Source organism: Pleurodeles waltl, chromosome 3_1 (assembly GCF_031143425.1).
Source record: "Pleurodeles waltl isolate 20211129_DDA chromosome 3_1, aPleWal1.hap1.20221129, whole genome shotgun sequence".
In the NCBI taxonomy this organism is placed as follows: Eukaryota; Metazoa; Chordata; class Amphibia; order Caudata; family Salamandridae; genus Pleurodeles; species Pleurodeles waltl.
The window spans coordinates 1,302,095,477-1,302,115,492 of NC_090440.1; the positions used below are offsets into that span (position 1 = coordinate 1,302,095,477).

Consider the following 20,016-nt stretch of genomic DNA (forward strand, 5'->3'; position numbering starts at 1 on the left):
TGCGACTCTCTTTCCAGCTGCATCGAACTTGCGGCTTTCCTTATCTGGGGGTGGTGCGTCCCAGGATGTGTGGGAGTTGGCCCTTTTCCTAGCTGCTCCTACAACGACAGAATCTGGTGGCAGCTGCGAAGTTATGAAAATAGGGTCTGTAGGAGGCGCTTTATACTTTTTTTCCACCCTTGGTGTGATTGCCCTACTTTTGACCGGCTCCTTAAAGATGTCTTTTGCATGCCGAAGCATACCAGGGAGCATAGGCAGGCTTTGGTAGGAGCTGTGGGTGGCAGAGAGGGTGTTGAATAGAAAGTCATCCTCGACCTGTTCTGAGTGGAGGCTTACATTGTGCTGCTCTAGCCACCACCTGAGAATATGCAGTACTGTCCTCTGGTGGTGATGGCTTTGTAGGGTATGCCTCCGGACTGTTATCTGACACAGGGGCGTCGTATAAGTCCCATGCGTCCTGATCCTGGTCACCTTGGCTCATGGTGGTGTGAGCCGGGGAATGTGATGGAGTTTGTGCTGGCGAGACGTGAATTATAGGTGGAGGAGAGGGTGGCGGAGTAACCCTTTTCACCATTTTTGTTTGTGGTGTTTGGTCAGTCTGAAATTCCAGTCTTCTCTTTCTCCTAATAGGGGGAAGGGTGCTTATCTTTTCTGTCCCCTGCTGTATAAAAATACGTTTCTGCGTATGGTCTACATCGGTGGATTGCAGGTCTTCCTCAAACCTATGCTTTCGCATTTGGGAGGTCATTGATTGCTCTTCGGTATAAGAGCCTGAAACTGGGTCGGTTGCAGGTTGTTTCGGCACCGAAACCCTGTCTGCATCTTTTTTCGGCTCCGAGGTGGCTTTTTTCTTTTTCGGAGTCGAAACATCTCGGCGTCGATCTTCATCGGTGCCGCTGTCTCGGCGTCGAGCCGTGTCTACACCGCTATCTCGGTGTCGATGTATGTCTCCAGCACTTTCTCGGTCCCGAGAAGGCTGCGTGCCGGTGTCTCGACCGGAGTCGGACGGTCTTGGCACTGATTGGGCCTTTTTCGGTGCCGACGGTCGGTCACCGAATTTATGGGTGGAGCCATGGCCTGGTGGCAGTGGCGTCCCCTGGGCCTTGACAATCTTCTTACGAGTGCTTTTCGACGTCTTACTCACGGTTCGTGGATCGTCGAGTTCCTCGGAGTCCGATTCGTGTATCGAAAAGGTTTCTTCCTCTTCCTGTACCTCGAACTCTCGGTGCGCTGTCGGCGTGGACGCCATTTGAAGTCTTCTTGCTCGACGGTCTCGGAGTGTTTTTCGGGACCGGAACGCACGACAGGCCTCGCAAGTGTCTTCACTGTGCTCAGGTGATAGGCACAGGTTACAGACCAAGTGTTGGTCTGAATAGGGGTATTTTTTGTGGCATTTGGGACAGAAACGAAACGGGGTCCGTTCCATCGGCGTTCTTCTACACGCGGTCGGGCCGAGCAGGCCCTGACGGGGATCGAAAACTACCCCGAAGGGCTCCGGAGCTCTTCGATCTTCGATGCGGTGTTGATTCTGACTACGCCGATCCCGAACGCAACAATACCGACGAAAATCTTCTGAAATTTAGCTGTTTTTCCGTTCCGAAACTCGGAGCGACAGGAACACGTCCGAACCCGATAGCGGAAAAAAAACAATCGAAGATGGAGTCAACGCCCATGCGCAATGGAGACAAAAGGAGGAGTCACTCGGTCCCGTGACTCGAAAGACTTCTTTGAAGAAAAACAACTTGTAACACTCCGACCCAACACCAGATGGCGAGCTATGCAAAACATGCGTATCTACAGCGACAGATGCCATCGAACACAGGATTTATACAACAAATTCTCGCTGTGAGGCCATGATTGCGATGCAGCGAGAAGGGGTGAGACAAAAGAAAAAAAGATAGTTTGCCCACGCTGAAGTATATTGGCAATCATGCAAAAATCCTTGTAACAGGGCAAGCAGTCTGCAAGGTATGATAAAAACATCCTCAAGGCTGGACCCACGCAAAGCATTTACCAATGAGATTAAGTGAGTTCTGAATGGCAAGCCCATGAACGAGTGAAAGTGATGGGCGTGAGATGGGCATGGTTAAAAGTCCACAATACTAACAACAGGTCAAAGTGCTTGCCCTCGACCTAAAAAGCTAGGAAAGCAAGAGAAAAAGTCAGTGGACTCATTACCCTGTGCAACCCCAATCCTATCTCCAAAGGAATAGTCGCATATACTTGTAAAGTAGAGTTCTGACGGTCATGTTACACTAAAACCCTCTATTGTGCTCTATAAAGCCTTCCTGATTTCATCTCTCTATGTACAATTTAATTGCGTAGTTATTGTCCTAGCAACAATCTCAACAAATCATTCCCATGACGCCTTACGTCTATTCCTCCTTTCCACACAGGAGACTTTGCACTGTGAATTACAGTAGAGTTAAACTTCCATTTTCTTTCATTATTTGTGTGCTTTCTTCTTCACCAAACATGTGCACTCATGCAATGCAGAGTGATAAGATTCCACTGATCTCTGTGGCAACTGTTTATGTCACACACCGGACTTTCCGACCTGTACTGTACAAAGACTATGGATTTCATGACCAACCATTGAACTTGCTGAGGGCTCTCTTTCCTATTTATGTGCCACCTCTATTTGGGCGAGTACACAACAGCAGCCACATGATCATAATCTATAAAAAGACCAAGGCACTGTGAGCAATTTGAACTCCTTTGCAGGCATTAAAAAGCAAAAACCAGCAAAATCATATTTTTTTCACATAACATGAGCATTCAATCAATCAATCAGTAATTTGTTAAGCATGCTACTCACCCGGTAGGGTCTCAAGGCGCTGGGGGAGGGTGCTACTGCGTGGTTGTGGTCCGTTGGATGCGGGGGACGGTCGCTAGGGCGAGGTTGGCGGAGCGGAGCTGGTGTGTCGGGATGTGCAAGTTGAGACGCTTGTTGAGGTAGGCAGGTCCGGCGTCGTGGAGAGCCTTGTGAGCATGGATCAGGAGTTTGAAGATGATCCTTTTGTTGACGGGGAGACAGTGGAAGTCTCGGAGGTGGGCTGAGATGTGTTCATGGTGAGGGAGGTTGAGGATGAGTCGTGCTGAGGCGTTCTGGATGCGCTGAAGTTTCCTCTGGAGCTTCGCCATTGTTCCAGTGTAGAGAGCGTTGCCGTAGTCCAGTCTGCTACTAATGAGGGTGTGGGTGACCATTCTTCTGGTTTCAACGGGGATCCATCTGAAGGTCTTGCGAAGCATGCAAAGAATGTTAAAACATGAGGATGAGACGGCGTGGACTTGCTAAGTCATACAGATCGATGAGTCCACTATGAAGCCGAGGTTGCGTGCGTAGTTGGTGGGAGCTGGGGCAGATCCCAGAGTGGCAGGCCACCAGGAGTCATCCCATGCTGATCTGTTGGAGCCGAAGATGATGATCTCGGTCTTCTCCGAGTTCAGTTTGAGGCGGCTTGCCTCCATCCAGTTGGCGATGGCGTGGAGTCTGGTGTGGAGGTTGGTCTTGGCATTAGACTGTGTACATTACAGAGAAGCTGAACATAGGACCTTCAATCTATTTACACTATTTACTGCACTTCATGCCCCAGCCAAGAAAAGGGTAGCCTGTGCAGATATGCACAAATTATTACTATACTTTCATATTCCCTTTAATGAGGATAATACTAAACAAATTTGCCATTCCTCTTGTCAATGCATATCAGTCTTCTTCATGCCACTTTGGGGAGATGAAATACATGTTTGATTCATTTCCAGGGAAGAAAAGAGGTTTGATATTAACAGCATATCCGCCCTACAGATACAATGAGCCATCCTTGTGTTATTCTTTTTAAATTAGGGCATGAAAATAATAAATAGTAATGCTCCACGTTCTGGAAACCTAGTACTTTGAATCACCACTGATCGAGATAGAAAAACATATGCTGTAGAGAATGCATAAAGGAAAGACTGGTCGCTGACCTAATGTCAAAACCAGAAAAAGCTTGTCATTCCAAGTCTTACATTCTGTGCTGACTTTTTGGGTTTGGTTGACATTGGTGGATTGGGTATTCTGTGGACCCTAAATCTTGCCACACGTGCCCAGTAAGAGAAGGATACTTGCCCTTTTAGGAATCAAACTTTGATTCAACTCTTTGCTGCAACTGCAGAAACAAATTTACACTAAACAATTAGCATTTTATCCCTCGTAGGGCCATGCAACTTTCTGGATCCATAATTACACAAATTAGTGAGCCCCGGCAGACTTAATTTTACAAATACAAGAACTCAAAATAATTTGGAAAAATGCTTAATATTGACAACAGATACAGTCAGACATGTTACAGCATTTGTTATCTAATAGTAGAATTAAATCACATTAGTAAATCATCTACAGCATGGAGCCTGCGGTTGAGTTTAGGGTTATCATGCCTTAAAGGAGGTTTGACTATTAGCTAACTTGGATATTATCTTCAGAATGTTACTGTTTCTTCAACAATAAGCCCATGGTCCTAGAGGCAACACATATAAAGCCCACCAACACTTTCCCCATACTGACACACGCCAACAAATTTAACACAGGGTGCAGATTACTCACTCTTTATGCCAATCATAAATCTGGTGAATGTTGCCAAAAGCGATCTTCTCCTTTCCAGTCATCTCCTCTGGAACACCCTTCTCTTCAATTCGCTGCATGAAACCCTTATGGTGAAAAAGAAGTGCTGATTCAATCCTAATAGTCACTTGTAAGAAGCAACGTGTGACTCGTGTAGTCAGTGGCAATGAACGCGATTTCACACATCCAGCTAGTAAGATCAAAAGGCCACCCTTCAAGCATAAGTCAAAGGTGTCTATACAGAGATTTATTTAATGGGAAATGTGTTATGTACGGGGCCATATGTGAACTGAAGGCACACATTTTCTCTAGGAATATCTACAGAACAAGAAATCTATGGCTAACGAAGTACATGCATAGTTCAATATGGGTGCTTGATGAGAGGAGAGCCTACTAAATTGATTACTGGAGAATGAGTTTATTGGCGGATGTGCTACGCTGTTCTATCAAATTTGAACTTCCTTCTATGGATCTAATAATTGATGTGCCCTGAAAGGCTCCAATCATGCCTTTTTACAGCACTGATTAGGAACATTTCAGAACCGAACATCCAAAGAAAGAATTACTTCTATCTGAGCACTTGCAGGCCGAACAACATCTAGCACAGAATCAGAAGTAGCTGATTAATGATAGTAAACACAGGGGTGAGCTAAAGGGTATGCTCTTACCTCAACCACAATTCCCAAATCTTTGACGTAGTCCTTCTCTGTTTGTACGAGTTCATTTAGGACAAATCTAAACAAATACAAAAGAGCATTGTTTCAGTCCGTGGTCTAGGTGTAACACAGTTTTTATTCTTGAAATAGATGGTAGGTCAATCTGAAGTCAAAGGAAACAAAAGGAATGACGAGCCCTGTGGAAACAAAAGGCATAACGATGGCTGTTGCAAGAGAAACAAGAGTATGGGGTCAATGTGCCCTTATGAGAGGGAGAAAGTATCTTGTGTGGAATCAACACTGATGCTCAATTAAATAGTGCTCCAGAGGCAGGAATGCTTAATAGGCATCTGAAGTATTGATGTTCAAAAACAACATCTTCAGGAAGCATGTTTAGGTTACGGACTGCTTTTATGATTGCTATTGTGAGCTGGTGTCAGATATACATTTGCACGATTTTAGGAAAATGATACGTTCCACTCATTTAGAGGGCTATTGAAGATCTACAGAAACATTCACAATAATTATGTATTATTCATAAGCACTTTCACCACAAAGGCTGTGTTTTCAGATGTACTTTGATACAGGCACCCTCTGTGTATAAAGTTCAGTCGACATAAAGATGAAGTACCTCTGCAGCACGTAATCCAAGATCAATTTCTGCAGGGTCACTAGATACCTTAGCCTTACTAAGTAAGATAAAGATCTTGCTTGTGGGTACAATCTTGCTGCTTTGGCAAAGCAGAACAAAATCACTGATATGACCACAGTGACAGAGTACGCACGTGGCCACTCGTCAACCCTACAGCACATTGTCAGGATTGAGATTACCTCTCACTGTAACACCGATATTGCAACCTCCTCTACTGCTTGAGATCCCAATCCATAAACTGATGATAATTTTTTTTATTTTATTTTTTATTTGTATGTAAGGCACACAAACATCCCAAAGATTGCTATATAGCACTCATAACATTCACACACATGAATACAAACACCAACATAAAAAATAATCTGCCACCCTGTGCGTAAAACACACACATTATAAAGATAATATTTTTCACATTTAGTGGACATGCCACCATAATGAAAGCCTCTGCAGAGCTTCACCATTGCTCTTTGTTTAATTAATATGAAACAGCTTCAAACTTCGAAGCTTCTCTGTTTGTGAAAGCCAAGTAAACCATAACATTCTATTGGCAATCAAGGTACACTGGTAGTTCTGCCATAGCGTCAACATTCCCATGCACAGCTTAGTTATATTACTTAATTAACAATATATTTTTGAAAGCTGAACATCAACAGAGAACCAGGGTCACCCGTAACCTCTGACTTCGTGGCATCACCCTAAACAGTCTCGGAGTATAAGCACTGCTTTCTGTTTATTCAGCAGTCTATTGATGAAATGTGAATAATATCATTGAAATCAGTGCTCACTGTGGCTCGGCGGCCAGCAGAGCTCCTGTTTCTAGACCCAGCATTTGTTAGTAAGGCAAGCAAAGCCTGTTTTTTCTGATAGCCTGTGTTCTTAACTATGTACTTTATTTTCTCCTTGGACATTCAAGCAGAATAATCAAGCATTTCACTCGCTGTTTTCAAAAAACTTCATCCTGATTGAAAAAGGATTATTTTCGTTCTAATTACACTGAAATAAACATGTACCATACAAGTAAAAAACGATCCTATATTGCCATTCTGGTGACAGTTATAAAAATAGACCACTACGCCTTCGGCTTCGTAGTTTATGTCATCACTGGAACCCCTCAATGCAATACACGACCATAGTACTGATACGTATTACATATGCATATAACTCACAAACCTGATTCACTGGAAAAAGACCCACTTACTCAGAACGCATTTACCATCACATGTATTTCTGTTTGACTTGGTAGGAAGATTCTTTAATCTCCTAACTATGGTATAAACTTTGCATCCTTCAAATTATGCACTCTAATATTAGACAGGCTTTCCGACTGCTGTTCATCATAGCTTGTATGGGACACAGTGCTCTGCCCATTTTGTTAATTGTTTATTGCCTAATTACTGGTATTCTCTATACAGTCAACACAATCTGCTACCTGCAATTTGGTGTATGAATATGTGATCTTTCATCGTTACCCCACCCCCCCACTCTCCCTCACCAGTTGGAGTACTTGATGCTGCTGTTACTAGCGGTGAGTTACGATTTGAGTACAAAGCCATTCTATGTTTGAGGTGGGGTAATAGAACATAAGATATGCACCCTTAGATGCACTCTGTGGTTCAACATATGACTGGTTCAGTCTTCTCTGGTTGTTTCCTGCCTTAATGAAACAGCCCTTGTGGATGTATGTTCTGTGTCTGAAACACAAAAAATAGACGCTAGAGGGGACATGGCATAGATGGAGGTTAGTTGCATTTACCTGCTCCCCGACTCATTATGGGGAAAATGGTCTTTTTTAAATACAGCATATGCTGAACTTGCTGTGCTGGAGACGGATTCTGTCGTGGGTCCATATGATTTAGATGTCAGTATGGAGTCCAGAAGGAGTACCTCTAAACGGTTTCCATTTAGACACCCCTGGTTTTAATGCATACAGGTCCGCACTCTCATAAGATGTTCTTAAATGTGCTAGACCTTGGTCGTCTCCTCACAGAAATCCAGTAAGATCTGAAATGTCATGAATCGTGTTCCACACTTCAATCAGTCTCAAGTGGGTATGTGAGAAGTTTATCCAATCAGTGATGCATTAGGCGGGGAAGAGAGGCTGAGGTCGAACCTTGCACTTGACATTCCCTTCCTCAGGCAGCGGATGTGCCACGCTTACCCTTCGTCCCCTTTGGGAAGAAAGGACTTGCTCCTTAGTAACATTTGCCTGCCATTTCCATGCCAGTAAACTGTCCTGTCCCATCACCCCTGCGAAAGTAAACGCCTACACATCTCGAAGCTGTTTTGTTTCTTTTTAAACAAGTTTTTCTTTTGTTGAGGAACTAATTCTTTATGGTGCAGTCCGCTGATCTTCCTACTGAGGATCCTCTACGGAAGACTCCGATACGAAGGAATTAGTGGATAGCATGGCTCACCCTCGCGCTTGCGAGAGGCCTCATAATCAATGCTCATGGCATCAGCTGGAATATATTTTGTTGAGTAATGTAATAAGAAAACGAATAAATCAAGAAAGGTAGAAATCCGAAGTAAATAAAATAATATAGTCCTTATTCAGTAGACGATTGCTGAGTATATAAAAACAGGAACAGAAAAGATATTCAAATGAGTTTTCAGCTTCCAGGTGGCACACAAAGACCTTTTGTCTTTTCTGAAGAGAGAACAATGAATGGATTGAAGTTTTTTTGTTAGTGGCTAGTGCTGTATTCACAGAACAAGAAAACAGTTTATGTTTTTGCCAAGAAACGGGATGATACACGGCAACAGAAGCAAATCACCAGACCGCTTCTCCTGGAAAGCCATTTTTAAATAGTAATGAAAATGTCACTTACCCAGTGTACATCTGTTCGTGGCATCAGTCGCTGAGATTCACATGGTATGCATGAGCTCGCCATCTGGTGTTGGGTCGGAGTGTTACAAGTTGTTTTTCTTCGAAGAAGTGTTTTCGAGTCACGGGACCGAGTGACTCCACCTTCTGTGCTCATTGCGCATGGGCGTCGACTCCATCTTCGATTGTTTTCCCCGCAGAGGGTGAGGTAGGAGTTGTACTATAGTAATAGTGCCCGCGCAATGAAAAATGTAAGTATGTACCTATTAAAGGATTAAGTAATATATATACAAATGTACAAAATTGAAGGTAACTTCTGAACTGCTACAGGCTTCCGGGGAGGTGGGTGGGTCCATGTGAATCTCAGCGACTGATGCCACGAACAGATGTACACTGGGTAAGTGACATTTTCAGTTCGATGGCATCTGTCGCTGTAGATACACATGGTATGCATAGACTAGTAAGCAGTTAGTTCCCCATAAGCGGTGGTTTAGCCTGTAGGAGTAGAAGTTGTCTGAAATAGAGTTCTTAATACAGCTTGACCTACTGTAGCTTGTTGTGCGGATAGCACATCTATACAGTAGTGTTTGGTGAATGTGTGAGGCGTAGACCAAGTGGCTGCCTTACATATTTCTTGCATTGGGATGTTTCCTAAAAAGGCCATTGAAGCACCTTTTTTCCTTGTTGAATGTGCCCTGGGAGTAATGGGCAGTTGTCTTTTTGCTTTAAGGTAGCAGATTTGGATGCATTTAACTATCCATCTGGCTATACCTTGTTTTGATATTGGGTTACCTGCATGAGGTTTTTGGAATGCAATAAATAGCTGTTTAGTTTTTCTGATGTTCTTCGTTCTGTCAATGTAGTACATTAATGCTCTTTTGACATCTAATGTATGTAGTGCTCTTTCAGCCACAGAATCTGGCTGTGGGAAGAATACTGGTAATTCTACCGTTTGATTTAGATGGAATGGAGAAATAACTTTTGGTAAAAATTTTGGATTAGGTCGTAGGACGACCTTATTTTTATGTATTTGTATAAAAGGCTCTTGTGTTGTGAACGCTTGAATTTCACTTACTCTTCTTAGAGATGTAATGGCGATGAGAAAGGCAACTTTCCAGGTGAGGAATTGTATTCCGCAAGAGTGCATGGGTTCGAAGGGTGGGCCCATGAGTCTTGTTAGAACCACGTTTAGGTTCCATGAAGGAACAGGTGGTGTTCTTGGTGGTATAATTCTTTTAAGCCCTTCTATGAATGCTTTGATAACTGGTATCCTATACAAGGAAGTTGAATATGTAGTTTGCAGGTATGCAGATATGTTTTTGCCAAGAAACGGGATGATACACGGCAACAGAAGCAAATCACCAGACCGCTTCTCCTGGAAAGCCATTTTTAAATAGTAAATATAATTATCAAACAATGCCATGCATCCAGCCACGATCAGAACACCAGCACCTGTTGTGTAGCAACAGTCGTTTAAGAAGAGTGTATTTTCCTGGAATTCTGTGAGCAGGCACTAGACCTGGTTATAATTAAAATAAAATTACACTTGAGAACTCTGAAATTCCTCAATTTCGTGCTATATGTAACTTCACATTAAAGACTGTTGTAGATTTTTCACTGGAAACTGGTACACACGGAATACATCTGTATGGGAGACTTCTTGAACCAGTATCCTACTGATATCTTGCATGACTTTTGTACGTGAGGTATGATCTAACATGAAGTAAGTTACACAAGATAATGAGAAATCACATTTAGCCTTAAAGTGTAAATGCATGATTGCAAAACTTCACTAAAAAGTGCCATTTTACACATCTTTAGCAGGCACGACTTGTGTTGCTTCTAGTGAGCCAACCGATAGTATTACCAGAAAGAACAGCAGATGATGGACAGTAATTCCAATACGTTTTCCTGATCTACATAAACAATGGAAAAAATGGCAAGATGGACAACTTGGCTAATTCTATCAATAAAAGTTCTTCTTTAGCAGCACTCTGACCTTTTAAAAGGAGAACGCCATATAGAAAAAACTTATAAGCAGGGGATCTTTCATAAAGCCTCTATTATTTTCATTCACCAGCTATTTGAGGCTGAAAATGTGTTTAACTCTAGTACCTTCGTATATATGATATAGAAAGAAATCAGCAGGGTTCCAAAAGGTCTGCGTTTGTTTGGTGTGTGGGAGTGACTCTGAAGTGCCCCTTTTTTATGCGGATGTGCACATGTGAGCAGGCAAAATGCGGTTACTCAAGCAATAGAGAGATACTGTCTGTAGTGGGCTGGCCTATTGCCCCGCGCTGTATGCTGCGGCGGGTGGAAACAAAATAAGAACGACAGTTAAATGAATGGAAGAATATGGGTATCCCAAAGCCACTCTCTGTATATATATTTTAATTATGAATTGTTTGAGTACATGAATTGTGCGAGATACCGAGTGCTATCTCCAGGCCAGACATTATAGAACATCCCGTCAGAGGCACTAGCCTGTAAGGGAATTCTCCCAATTTCCTTGAAAGCCCGTCGACCTTATGCATGTAAATCTTTTGCTACAAACTTTTCTTTCACTATGCTCTATGACTTTTGGCCTCTAACAAGGCATTCGTTTTTTATATCTCGCCTGGAGATAGCTTCAGCTTTCTCCCAACACCCATGTAATCAATCAATTCATAAATAATTTACACATACATAGAGTAACTTTGGCTTACTTATATTCTTCCATTCATGTAATTGTCATTCACATGCTGCTTCCGCCCACCACAGCATGCAGTTTGGGCAGCCTTCTTCAGCTATTAACTCTGCTGCTTGAGTGACAGCGCTTTACATGCTCAGATATGCACACAGGGATAAAAAGAGGTGCACTTCAGGGCAAAGTCTGATGGGCCAATAATTTAATTGGCCAATCTTTTTTTTAATTAGCATTTTTAAACCTTTTTAGCCAGTCTTGCCTCTTTAAAATATTCTAATTAAATTTCACCTTCTCTGTATGAATCATTTATCTTGATGTGGTTTAAAATTTAAAAGGGTTTCAATACTTGCTCTAAGTAGATCTACCTGCTACAATGCACTCATATTTTATTACAAGTATACGCAATATTTATTATTTGTTTTTAAATATTGCTAGCATATTTCCAGCATGCTCAGGAGGTGGAATGTTTTATTATTTTTGTGGCATACCCTTGTAATAATAAGTAACAAGCATTGGCAAAGCAATAGGTTTCACCTTTGTTTTTTCTTTTGCATTCTATCTTACTAACTGGATTATAAATGTTAGAAAAAAGTTATAATGATGTTTGTTTTAAACTGGATACACCGTTAATAGTTGTTTATGTTGTGATGTATGCTGAATTTATATCCCAGGCTTCCAAACTTGTAATTTGTACCTTATTTAATATGACACTGTATGAGAGGATAGTAATGTGTAGTTAGTAAAGTGCCCCTGCACCTGCTGCACCATTCAAATCATGCCCCTTTTAACTGCTAGGTAACCACAATTGTGACTGTTTAGAAGTAAAATCTCTTAGCAAAAGAGATCAACGGCAAAATGCCAAGGGTAAATCAAAGGAGAGGCATGTTGGCAGCAATGGACAACAGAAGGAAAACCACGAACCGTGGTAGGAAAAGACCAAGCGAAGGCGGACATTCTGCCAGGAAGCAGGCCAAACGAGAAGAGGGCACCCTGCCCGTCTCAAAAGCAGGGATACTACTAAGCACTGAAAAGTCTCACTGAAAAGAAACAAAAGGAATAGTGGAAGCTCCCATGACAATTATGGTGGACCATAATGTTATGGCTGTGGAAGCATCTCCCTGTACAGAGGAGGCTGCTACAGCCGAGGCATGAGATTTGCTCCAGAACACCTGCGCTGTGCCCACCAAAGGAAGCGCAAAAAGGTCCCACATGGAGAACAAGAGTGTGAAAAAGTAGCCTCTTTCTAGCATGGTTACCCTCATTTTTGGCCTGTTTGTCAGTGTGTTTTGACTGCGTCACTGGGATTCGGCTAGTGAGGACTCCAGTGCTTATTGTTTGTGCCGTACGTGTCAGTCTGTTTCACTGTTTTTGTCAATATGCTTGAGTGTGTCACTGGAGACCTGCTACTCAGAACTCCAGTGCTTATGCTCTCTCTGGTTCCAAATTAGTACTTACATACTGGTAACCCAGTATTCCACTCCAAACGGGTATACTGGACCCCCCCCCTTTAAAGTCCCTAGAATATGGTACCTAGGTACCCAAGGCATTGGGGTTCGAGGAGATCCTTATGGCTGCAACATTTCTTTTACCACCCATAAGGAACTCATGCAAACACTTCTTCAGGACTGCCATTGCAGCCCAAGTGAAATAGTATAAGCACTATTTCACAGCCATTTTAACTGTACCACGTCACTTATAAGTCACCTATATGTCTAACCTTCAGACCCTAAAGTCTAGGTGCATAGTACCTGTGTGTGGGGGCACCCCTGCACTAGCAGAGGTGCCCCCACGTTGTTCAAGCCCATTTTCCCAGATTTCGTGAGTGCGGGGACGCCATTATAAGTGTGCACTATATTTAGGTGAATAACTATATATAGCTACATAGTGGTAACTCTGAATAAGGTCATGTAAAGTGTCTTATTCCAGTATTGGTTGCACACTCCCATGCACTCTGGGGGCTCCACCATAGCCTCCAGTAATGCCATACCAGCCTTCTGAGGTTTTAACTGCAGCTGCTGCCACCTCACATACAGGCTTCTGCCCTCCTGGGGCTTGAGCAGGAAGGCAGAACAATGCATTTCCTTTAGGAGAGGGGTTTTACACCCTCTCCCTTTGGAAACAGATGTTACAGGAATTGGAGGGGTATCCTCCCAGAGCCTCTAGAAACACTTTGAAAGGCACAGATGGTGCCCTCCTTGCATAATCCAGTCTTGATGGGTTCAGTGACCCCAGTTCCTGCACTGGCGTGAAACTGGACAAAGAGGACCACCCAGGGGTGGTGCTCAGAGCTCTTCCAGAGTGTCCCTGGGTTCTGCCATCTTGTTTTCAGGATGGTAAGGGAACTCTGGGAGCATCTGAGTGGCCAGTGCCAGCAGGCTCATCCTGATAAGTGCTTACCTGGTTAGGTGACCAATACCACTCTCTCAGGGCTATTTAGGGTCTCTCCTCTGGGTGTTTCTTCAGATTCTGATTGCAAGACTCCAGCAAGAATCCTCTGCTTCCTTTACTTCATCTTCTACTGATGGATCGACCACTGACTGCTCCAGCAACTCTAGAAAACTGCAACAAAGAAGCAAAGACGACTTCTGCAGCCTTGTAACTTCAGCTCCTGCCAGCAACTGCAACAGTTTCCAGGTTGTGCATGCTCCGAGGACTGCCTGTTTTCATCCTGCACCAGAAGAACCGAAGGAATCTCCCGTGAAGTGACAAAGTCACTTCCCTGCTTCAGCAGGCACCTCTTTGCAGTGATGACCAGTACTTTGGGTCCCCTCTCTTGAGGACGAGCATGGATCCTGGAACACAGGTGGTGGACTAAAGTGACCCTGACTGTCTAAAGGTTCAGCTGTCGAAATTTGGTGGAGGTAAGAGCTTGCCTCCCCGTGCCAGACAGTACCCCTGTGCACAGTGTGTTTTGCAGCTCCTTGGGCTTCTGTGCACTTTTCCAACAATTCCTTTGTACACAGCCTATCCCAGGTCCCCAGCACTCTATCCTGCTACGCTCAGCTCCCTGAGTTGTCCTCCGGCGGCGTGGGATACCTTTATGTAGTGCTGGACGACCATCATTTGCAACTCCTTTGTCCCAGTGCTGTGGGACTCCTGTGTGTGCTGACTCGTCTTCTGAGGGCTCTCTCAGTTGCTGAGAGCCCCCTCTGTCTCCCACTCCTGGGTAGTCGATCTGGGTCCGGGCAGTGCCATTTTCCACAAACCTCAAGCTTTGTGTTTACCAAGGCTTGTTTGCGGAATCTAGAGACAAAAACCAGACTGCATTCATCTATCCAGCGTTGGACATCTTCTGCACCAACCAGGAACCCGCATCTATCTTCTTTGGTGCAATACTGACTTTATCTTCTCAACAGTGGTTCTTCTTTTGCAACTTCATCTAGGTTAGCACGGGGCTCCTGTTCTCCCTGTACTCTTCAGTGCTTCTTGGACTTGGTCACCTTCTTCCACAGGTCTTCAGGTCTAGGAATCCATCATTGGTGCCTTGCAGTCTCTTCTGATTCTTACACTGTCTTCTATCACGACTTCTAGTGTGTTTTAAGAAACTTGCTGTTTTTTTTACTCCTGCTTTCCTGAGCATGCTGTGTTTTACTCCTGCGTTCCTGGGCACATTTGGTGTTTTCTTACACTCCCAGCGCCCCTCTACTCACAACTGCCTAGGTGGGAAATCTACTCTCACATTCCACTATTTCAGTATATGGTTTGTGTTCCCCCAGGCCCATTGCAACCTATTGTGATTTTCACTATTTTCCGACTATTTACTTACCTGTTTTTGGTTACTAGTGTATATGCTGTGTAATTTACATAACTCCTAAGGGAGCATAGTCTCCAAAGTATTTTTGGCCTTGGGTCACTAAAATAAAGTACCTTTATTTTTGGTAACACTGAGTATTTGGGGGGGTGGGGGGGGGGGGTGTGTGTGTCTACTGCGGTATTGCAAGAGCTTTGCATGTCTCCTAATTCAGCCTTGGCTGCTCTGCCTACAGCTACTTCCAGACAGCCTGGCTTCTAGACAGTGACTACATTTCACTAATAAGGGATAACTGGACCTGGTACATGGGGTAAGTACCTGTGGTACCCACTACAAACCAGGCCAGCCTCCCACAAAGAGCGCAACCAAGAATACGAGTCTGAAGCAACCCAACTGATGCAACAAATACCATAACAATAGAGAAAGGGTGAGGAAGCCCCACCAGAGAGGAACTTGAGAGATCACATACAGTTGCAACAGACGATGACGTGTGCCAGGAGAGGTAGGACACTAGTCCCCACCATGGGAATCACAGAAATTACGCAAGGCAGAATCTCCGTGCACCCCAAAAAGCGACTTTCCATCAAATGGCATTTCAAGGAGGGCATCTCGCACCGGAGATGAGAAGTTGAAAGCCGCCAACCAAGCCCTGCAACGTATGGCAACAGAAGCAGCCATGATCCGTCCAAAGGCATCAGTAGAATCCATACTGGACCGAACTGCAAGTCGAGCAGCTTGTTGACCACCTCTGATCAAAGACGTCAGAGCAGGATGAACATTGCCAGAGAGCGATGGTAGTAAACGTTCCAGAGTCCCAAAGAGCATGGGAAAAGCGAGCCAGCACACACGACGTGTTGGTGGAACAAAGAGCGGCACTAGAAAAAGTGAAAATACTCCTGCCGGCAGCATCCAGCTCCCTAAAATCTCTGTGCGGCACAGTAGGTGGAACCTGCTCAAGAGCAGGAATGCCTGAAGCAATTTGAGTAACAAACCCTTGAGGAGGAAGGTGGCGGCGAAGACACAAGGGGTTTGTCTGTGCTGGCCGATGCCTGTGTGAAACAGAACGATCCACCGAAGGACCAGAGACAGGCTGAGTTCAGACACCTAGAAGGATGTCGTAGAGAGCCTCGCAAAAATGCAGAAATGGTTTGGTGTCAGATTGATCTGGAGTAAAAGATAATAGGTCAATAGACAATTGCACCATAGGCAGATGCAAGCCCAAAACAGGAGACACCCTCCTCAAAATATATGCGAATGCAGTGCTGACTTCTGTAGCCAAGCCAGGGGACGAGAGCAGGCTAGACGCTGGGGACGAGTCTAGACCACTAGCAGTACCCAAATCAAGAACCCAATCTGTTGAACCAGGAATGGGCCCCATAAGGGGATTGTGGGGATGTGCAAGAGGTTCAGAAAGTGGAAGCACAGAAGCCTCATGCAAATTTCCCAGTGCCGCTACCGGCATCAGTGGTGACGTCAACCGACATCGAGTGGGGGAAGCTTCCTCAGAAGCGTCGATGTCTGACTTTGGAGAGATCAAGATGGGTGCGTCAAGCGGAGTCAACTGGTCCAACAGTGCCGTGAGGGGTGTCGGGACAAGAGGAGGTTGTACGAGGCCGTGCACCGACCAGACTCTGGAGTTGGATTCGAGAGTGTGACCAGGCACCAAGGTGGAAACTACTGGCGAACCCTGCCAAAACACTCACCGCCTCCATAGGCCCAAAGGCGCACTAGAGGGAGGGAAAGGACCAAAGGTAGAATGGAGGGATGTATAATAACGCCGCATTTGGTCCATAGTCGCCCCGGTGCCGGGATACGGTGGAAGGAATGGGGCCGACACGGGCGCGGACTCCACTGGAGAAGAGTGTGCAGGCGCCTGGGTAGACCTAGATGGAGACACCAAAGTTGCAAGTGAGGTCTACAGAACCATCAGAGAATGACTCCCGGGTCGCTCCCAGGACCATGAAGACAAAGACGGACTGCGACTCCGGCACGCCCACGCCGCAAGGAGCTTCAAGCAACGCTCCCTCAAAGACTTCGGCTTCAAATGATGGCAGGCGTCTCAGTCGCCGGTGTCCTGATGAGATCCCAGACACACAAACAAACGGAATGAGGATCCATGGCCGACATCTGCCGGGAACAGGATCCACAGGGCTTAAAGCCAGAAGGCATATACACTATTATCTTTTTAAGAAATGACACAAAATGCCCGATGTCGGGTAGAAATTAGCCAAATGGGCCTGAGTTACTCAAGACACCGGACTCGCGTTGCTGCGCGGAAAAGAAGAAACTGACGTCAGCGCAGTGGAGGAGGAAATTTATGGACTCCGCCGATGTCATGTTCGGGGACGATGTCGCAGCAGAGTCGCTCGGTGCTCTCTACTGACGTGCACAGGTACTGCTGAGGAAAAAATTCCAGATCCAGTCTGACGCCTGGGGAAGAATTCTAAGATAAGGAATCAGATATTAACGCTTAACCAGAAAGTTTGCTTGGAAATTACTGTAGCACAAACAAACATTCAAGTAAATGCCAGCTGAGCTTGTTGGGCACTCTCATCGGAAATACATATGTTTAAAGGCCACTGTGTTTGCGGAAAACAGAAAATACATTTAAACAAAACAGCCCTGCCTAATAAAATAGTGCAGATTTCCACACAGCTTGTTTTCTAATACATTTTCGTGGTCGCCATGCTCTCCCCTCCTCTTGGCAATCACTCCCAAGATATGCCAATCTCTGCCTTGATTCCACTTGCCACCAGTGGCAGAGATAGATACAACAACAGCAAGGGATGAAGTGAGTGGGTATTGAAGGGCATGGCACTGCCACCTTCACCTCTAATCCATGCACTAGTGTTGGGGTTTTGTAGGTGATACTAACAACCTTTATTCATGGCAGTTTTCAAGTGCCGTTCACCCAGGGGCCAATATCATTTATCAAATATTTTTATTTTATACAATGACGACTTCCTAACTTCCCGGATATCCAGCCAGTCAAATCTTTTATTGGAAAGTTTAGGTTGGACAAATATTTTGCTCTGAGGATGCGCCTGTAACTTTGACAGATTCAAAGCAAATACCCCCGGACGTCCTGCAATTGAATGTAAAGTGTCCACCAACCAAGCTATGGAAATGCTAGTATAAAAGGTTTCATTACACAAGTCAAAACTAATGATTTTGTCAATGCGAGTTAGGAAGTGATGTGGGCACCTTAACATCTGGGCACTACAAAAACCAATTCCTTTTGCTGTAATGCTGTAATCAAGCCCTGTGAGACACAAGCATTGTCACCAAACTGCGGTAGCAGGTTGTGGACCTGGCTTTCAGGTGGGACTCCGCATTTGATCTGAGGCGGAGGTACTAGCTAAAATATTAGAGCTGGTCTTTCAGGAGACTTGCATGCACTATACAGTGGGAGGAAAAATAAAGATTGTGTCAAGAAAAGTCTGAGAAGGGCAGGGTGGAAAAACTCTTGTTGCCTTGCGAAGGCATTTCTTTCCTACAAAATTCACAGTCTTTTGAGGCATCTGTGGAGAAACGATTTCTTATATCACAACGTCTAGTCATTTTTCAAAAGCACATTTTAACCTTTTCTCACCTGCAAGTGAAACGAAAGGGTCTTTTGCATTAGGACTCCTGAACATGCATATAAGATGTGCGAGGTCTTTCAACAAGATGCAAAGCCACTTTAGTTTAAGGAAACATTTTCTCACACTATTGTCTTAGTGATTATCCATATTTATTAACTCACAACTGCTGGATTTGACTTTGGTCACTGGAAGACCTCAACCCAATTGATGCGCGCACCACCGCTTGTTGGTGGAAGATGAGATTGCCTTTAAAAAAACTATCTGAGACTGTGTTAAGAGGAGTTCAAACAGAGAGGATTTAACACCTGAATACAAGTGTGAAAATATAATAAACAGATCGTATGTGATTTTGGAAAAGAAACAAACGCATTGCCAAACAAAGGGGCGAGCTTGGGGTTTTGCAGTAGCTGCATCTGAAAGAATGGGACTGTGCTGTTTATGAAAATGCCAGACTGCTGATATCCATTAAAGCAGATCGTGTGATTTCAGGGTCACCAGATCTCGGCATAACCACTCTAGGAAAGTTCACTCAACCGACAAGGAGCAATCTGGAAAAGCATTCCTCCCGACTCAACAGAATATCAACATAAAGACTCACTCACCACAGGGGGCTTGTCCCCAACTTATAGTGACACTTGAAACTAGCAACACTATCCCACACTCAGGCATATCAGCAATACTTATGAAAATAATCTAGAACCAAAATGTTAATTTGACGACTGGTCAGTTTCTTTGAACTTTTCCTGCATTCCCAATCCCTGTTTGCAAGGAGCAGGCTCCATCACATCTAATGAAGTTTGTTTCTAACCTCCCTTAGTGAATGGCTTCTACCCTCTTTACCGCACTTCTAAAACAGTAGCTTACGATAGCTCATTCACACAAATGCAGAGTATGTCTGTGTCACGGAAGGTAACACTAATGATCAGATGATGCTCAAATTCATGTCATCCCTGCGCAAGACTCAAGTCTGGGGGTGTCTTCTTCCATTGGAGGAGTGAGTTATTTGGGCAGTATATGTATGAGTCAGGTGGATAAAACAGGAGCTACTGTTCTGTTGCCAAATACTGACAAAAAAGCAGCATTCAAAATCATACCAACTAACCAACCTGAGGAACTGATGCACCCATGACTTCAATTATTTTGGGCAGTAACCACTGAATAACTCTTTGATCGGACGTAAAAATGTTCTTACCAAGATGTGTTACCAACCGTAGGGTAATGAAGGATCTACGATTATTATTTAACAAGTTAGTAGCACCATAC

The 20,016-nt window shown here is 44.3% G+C and overlaps 1 protein-coding gene across 8 annotated transcripts in view; it reads right to left on the bottom strand.

Moving 5' to 3' along the window:
• The window catches only part of KALRN (kalirin RhoGEF kinase), a 1,333,112-nt gene that overhangs the window by 183,441 nt on the left and 1,129,655 nt on the right, over window positions 1-20,016 (bottom strand). For all 8 annotated transcript variants that reach the window (XM_069224644.1, XM_069224642.1, XM_069224641.1 and 5 more), the window contains 2 exons: window positions 5,269-5,335; window positions 4,583-4,686 (listed from right to left, as the gene is read on the bottom strand). In XM_069224644.1, coding sequence (XP_069080745.1) covers window positions 4,583-4,686; window positions 5,269-5,335 — 171 coding nt within the window. The remainder of the gene's footprint in view (window positions 1-4,582; window positions 4,687-5,268; window positions 5,336-20,016) is intronic.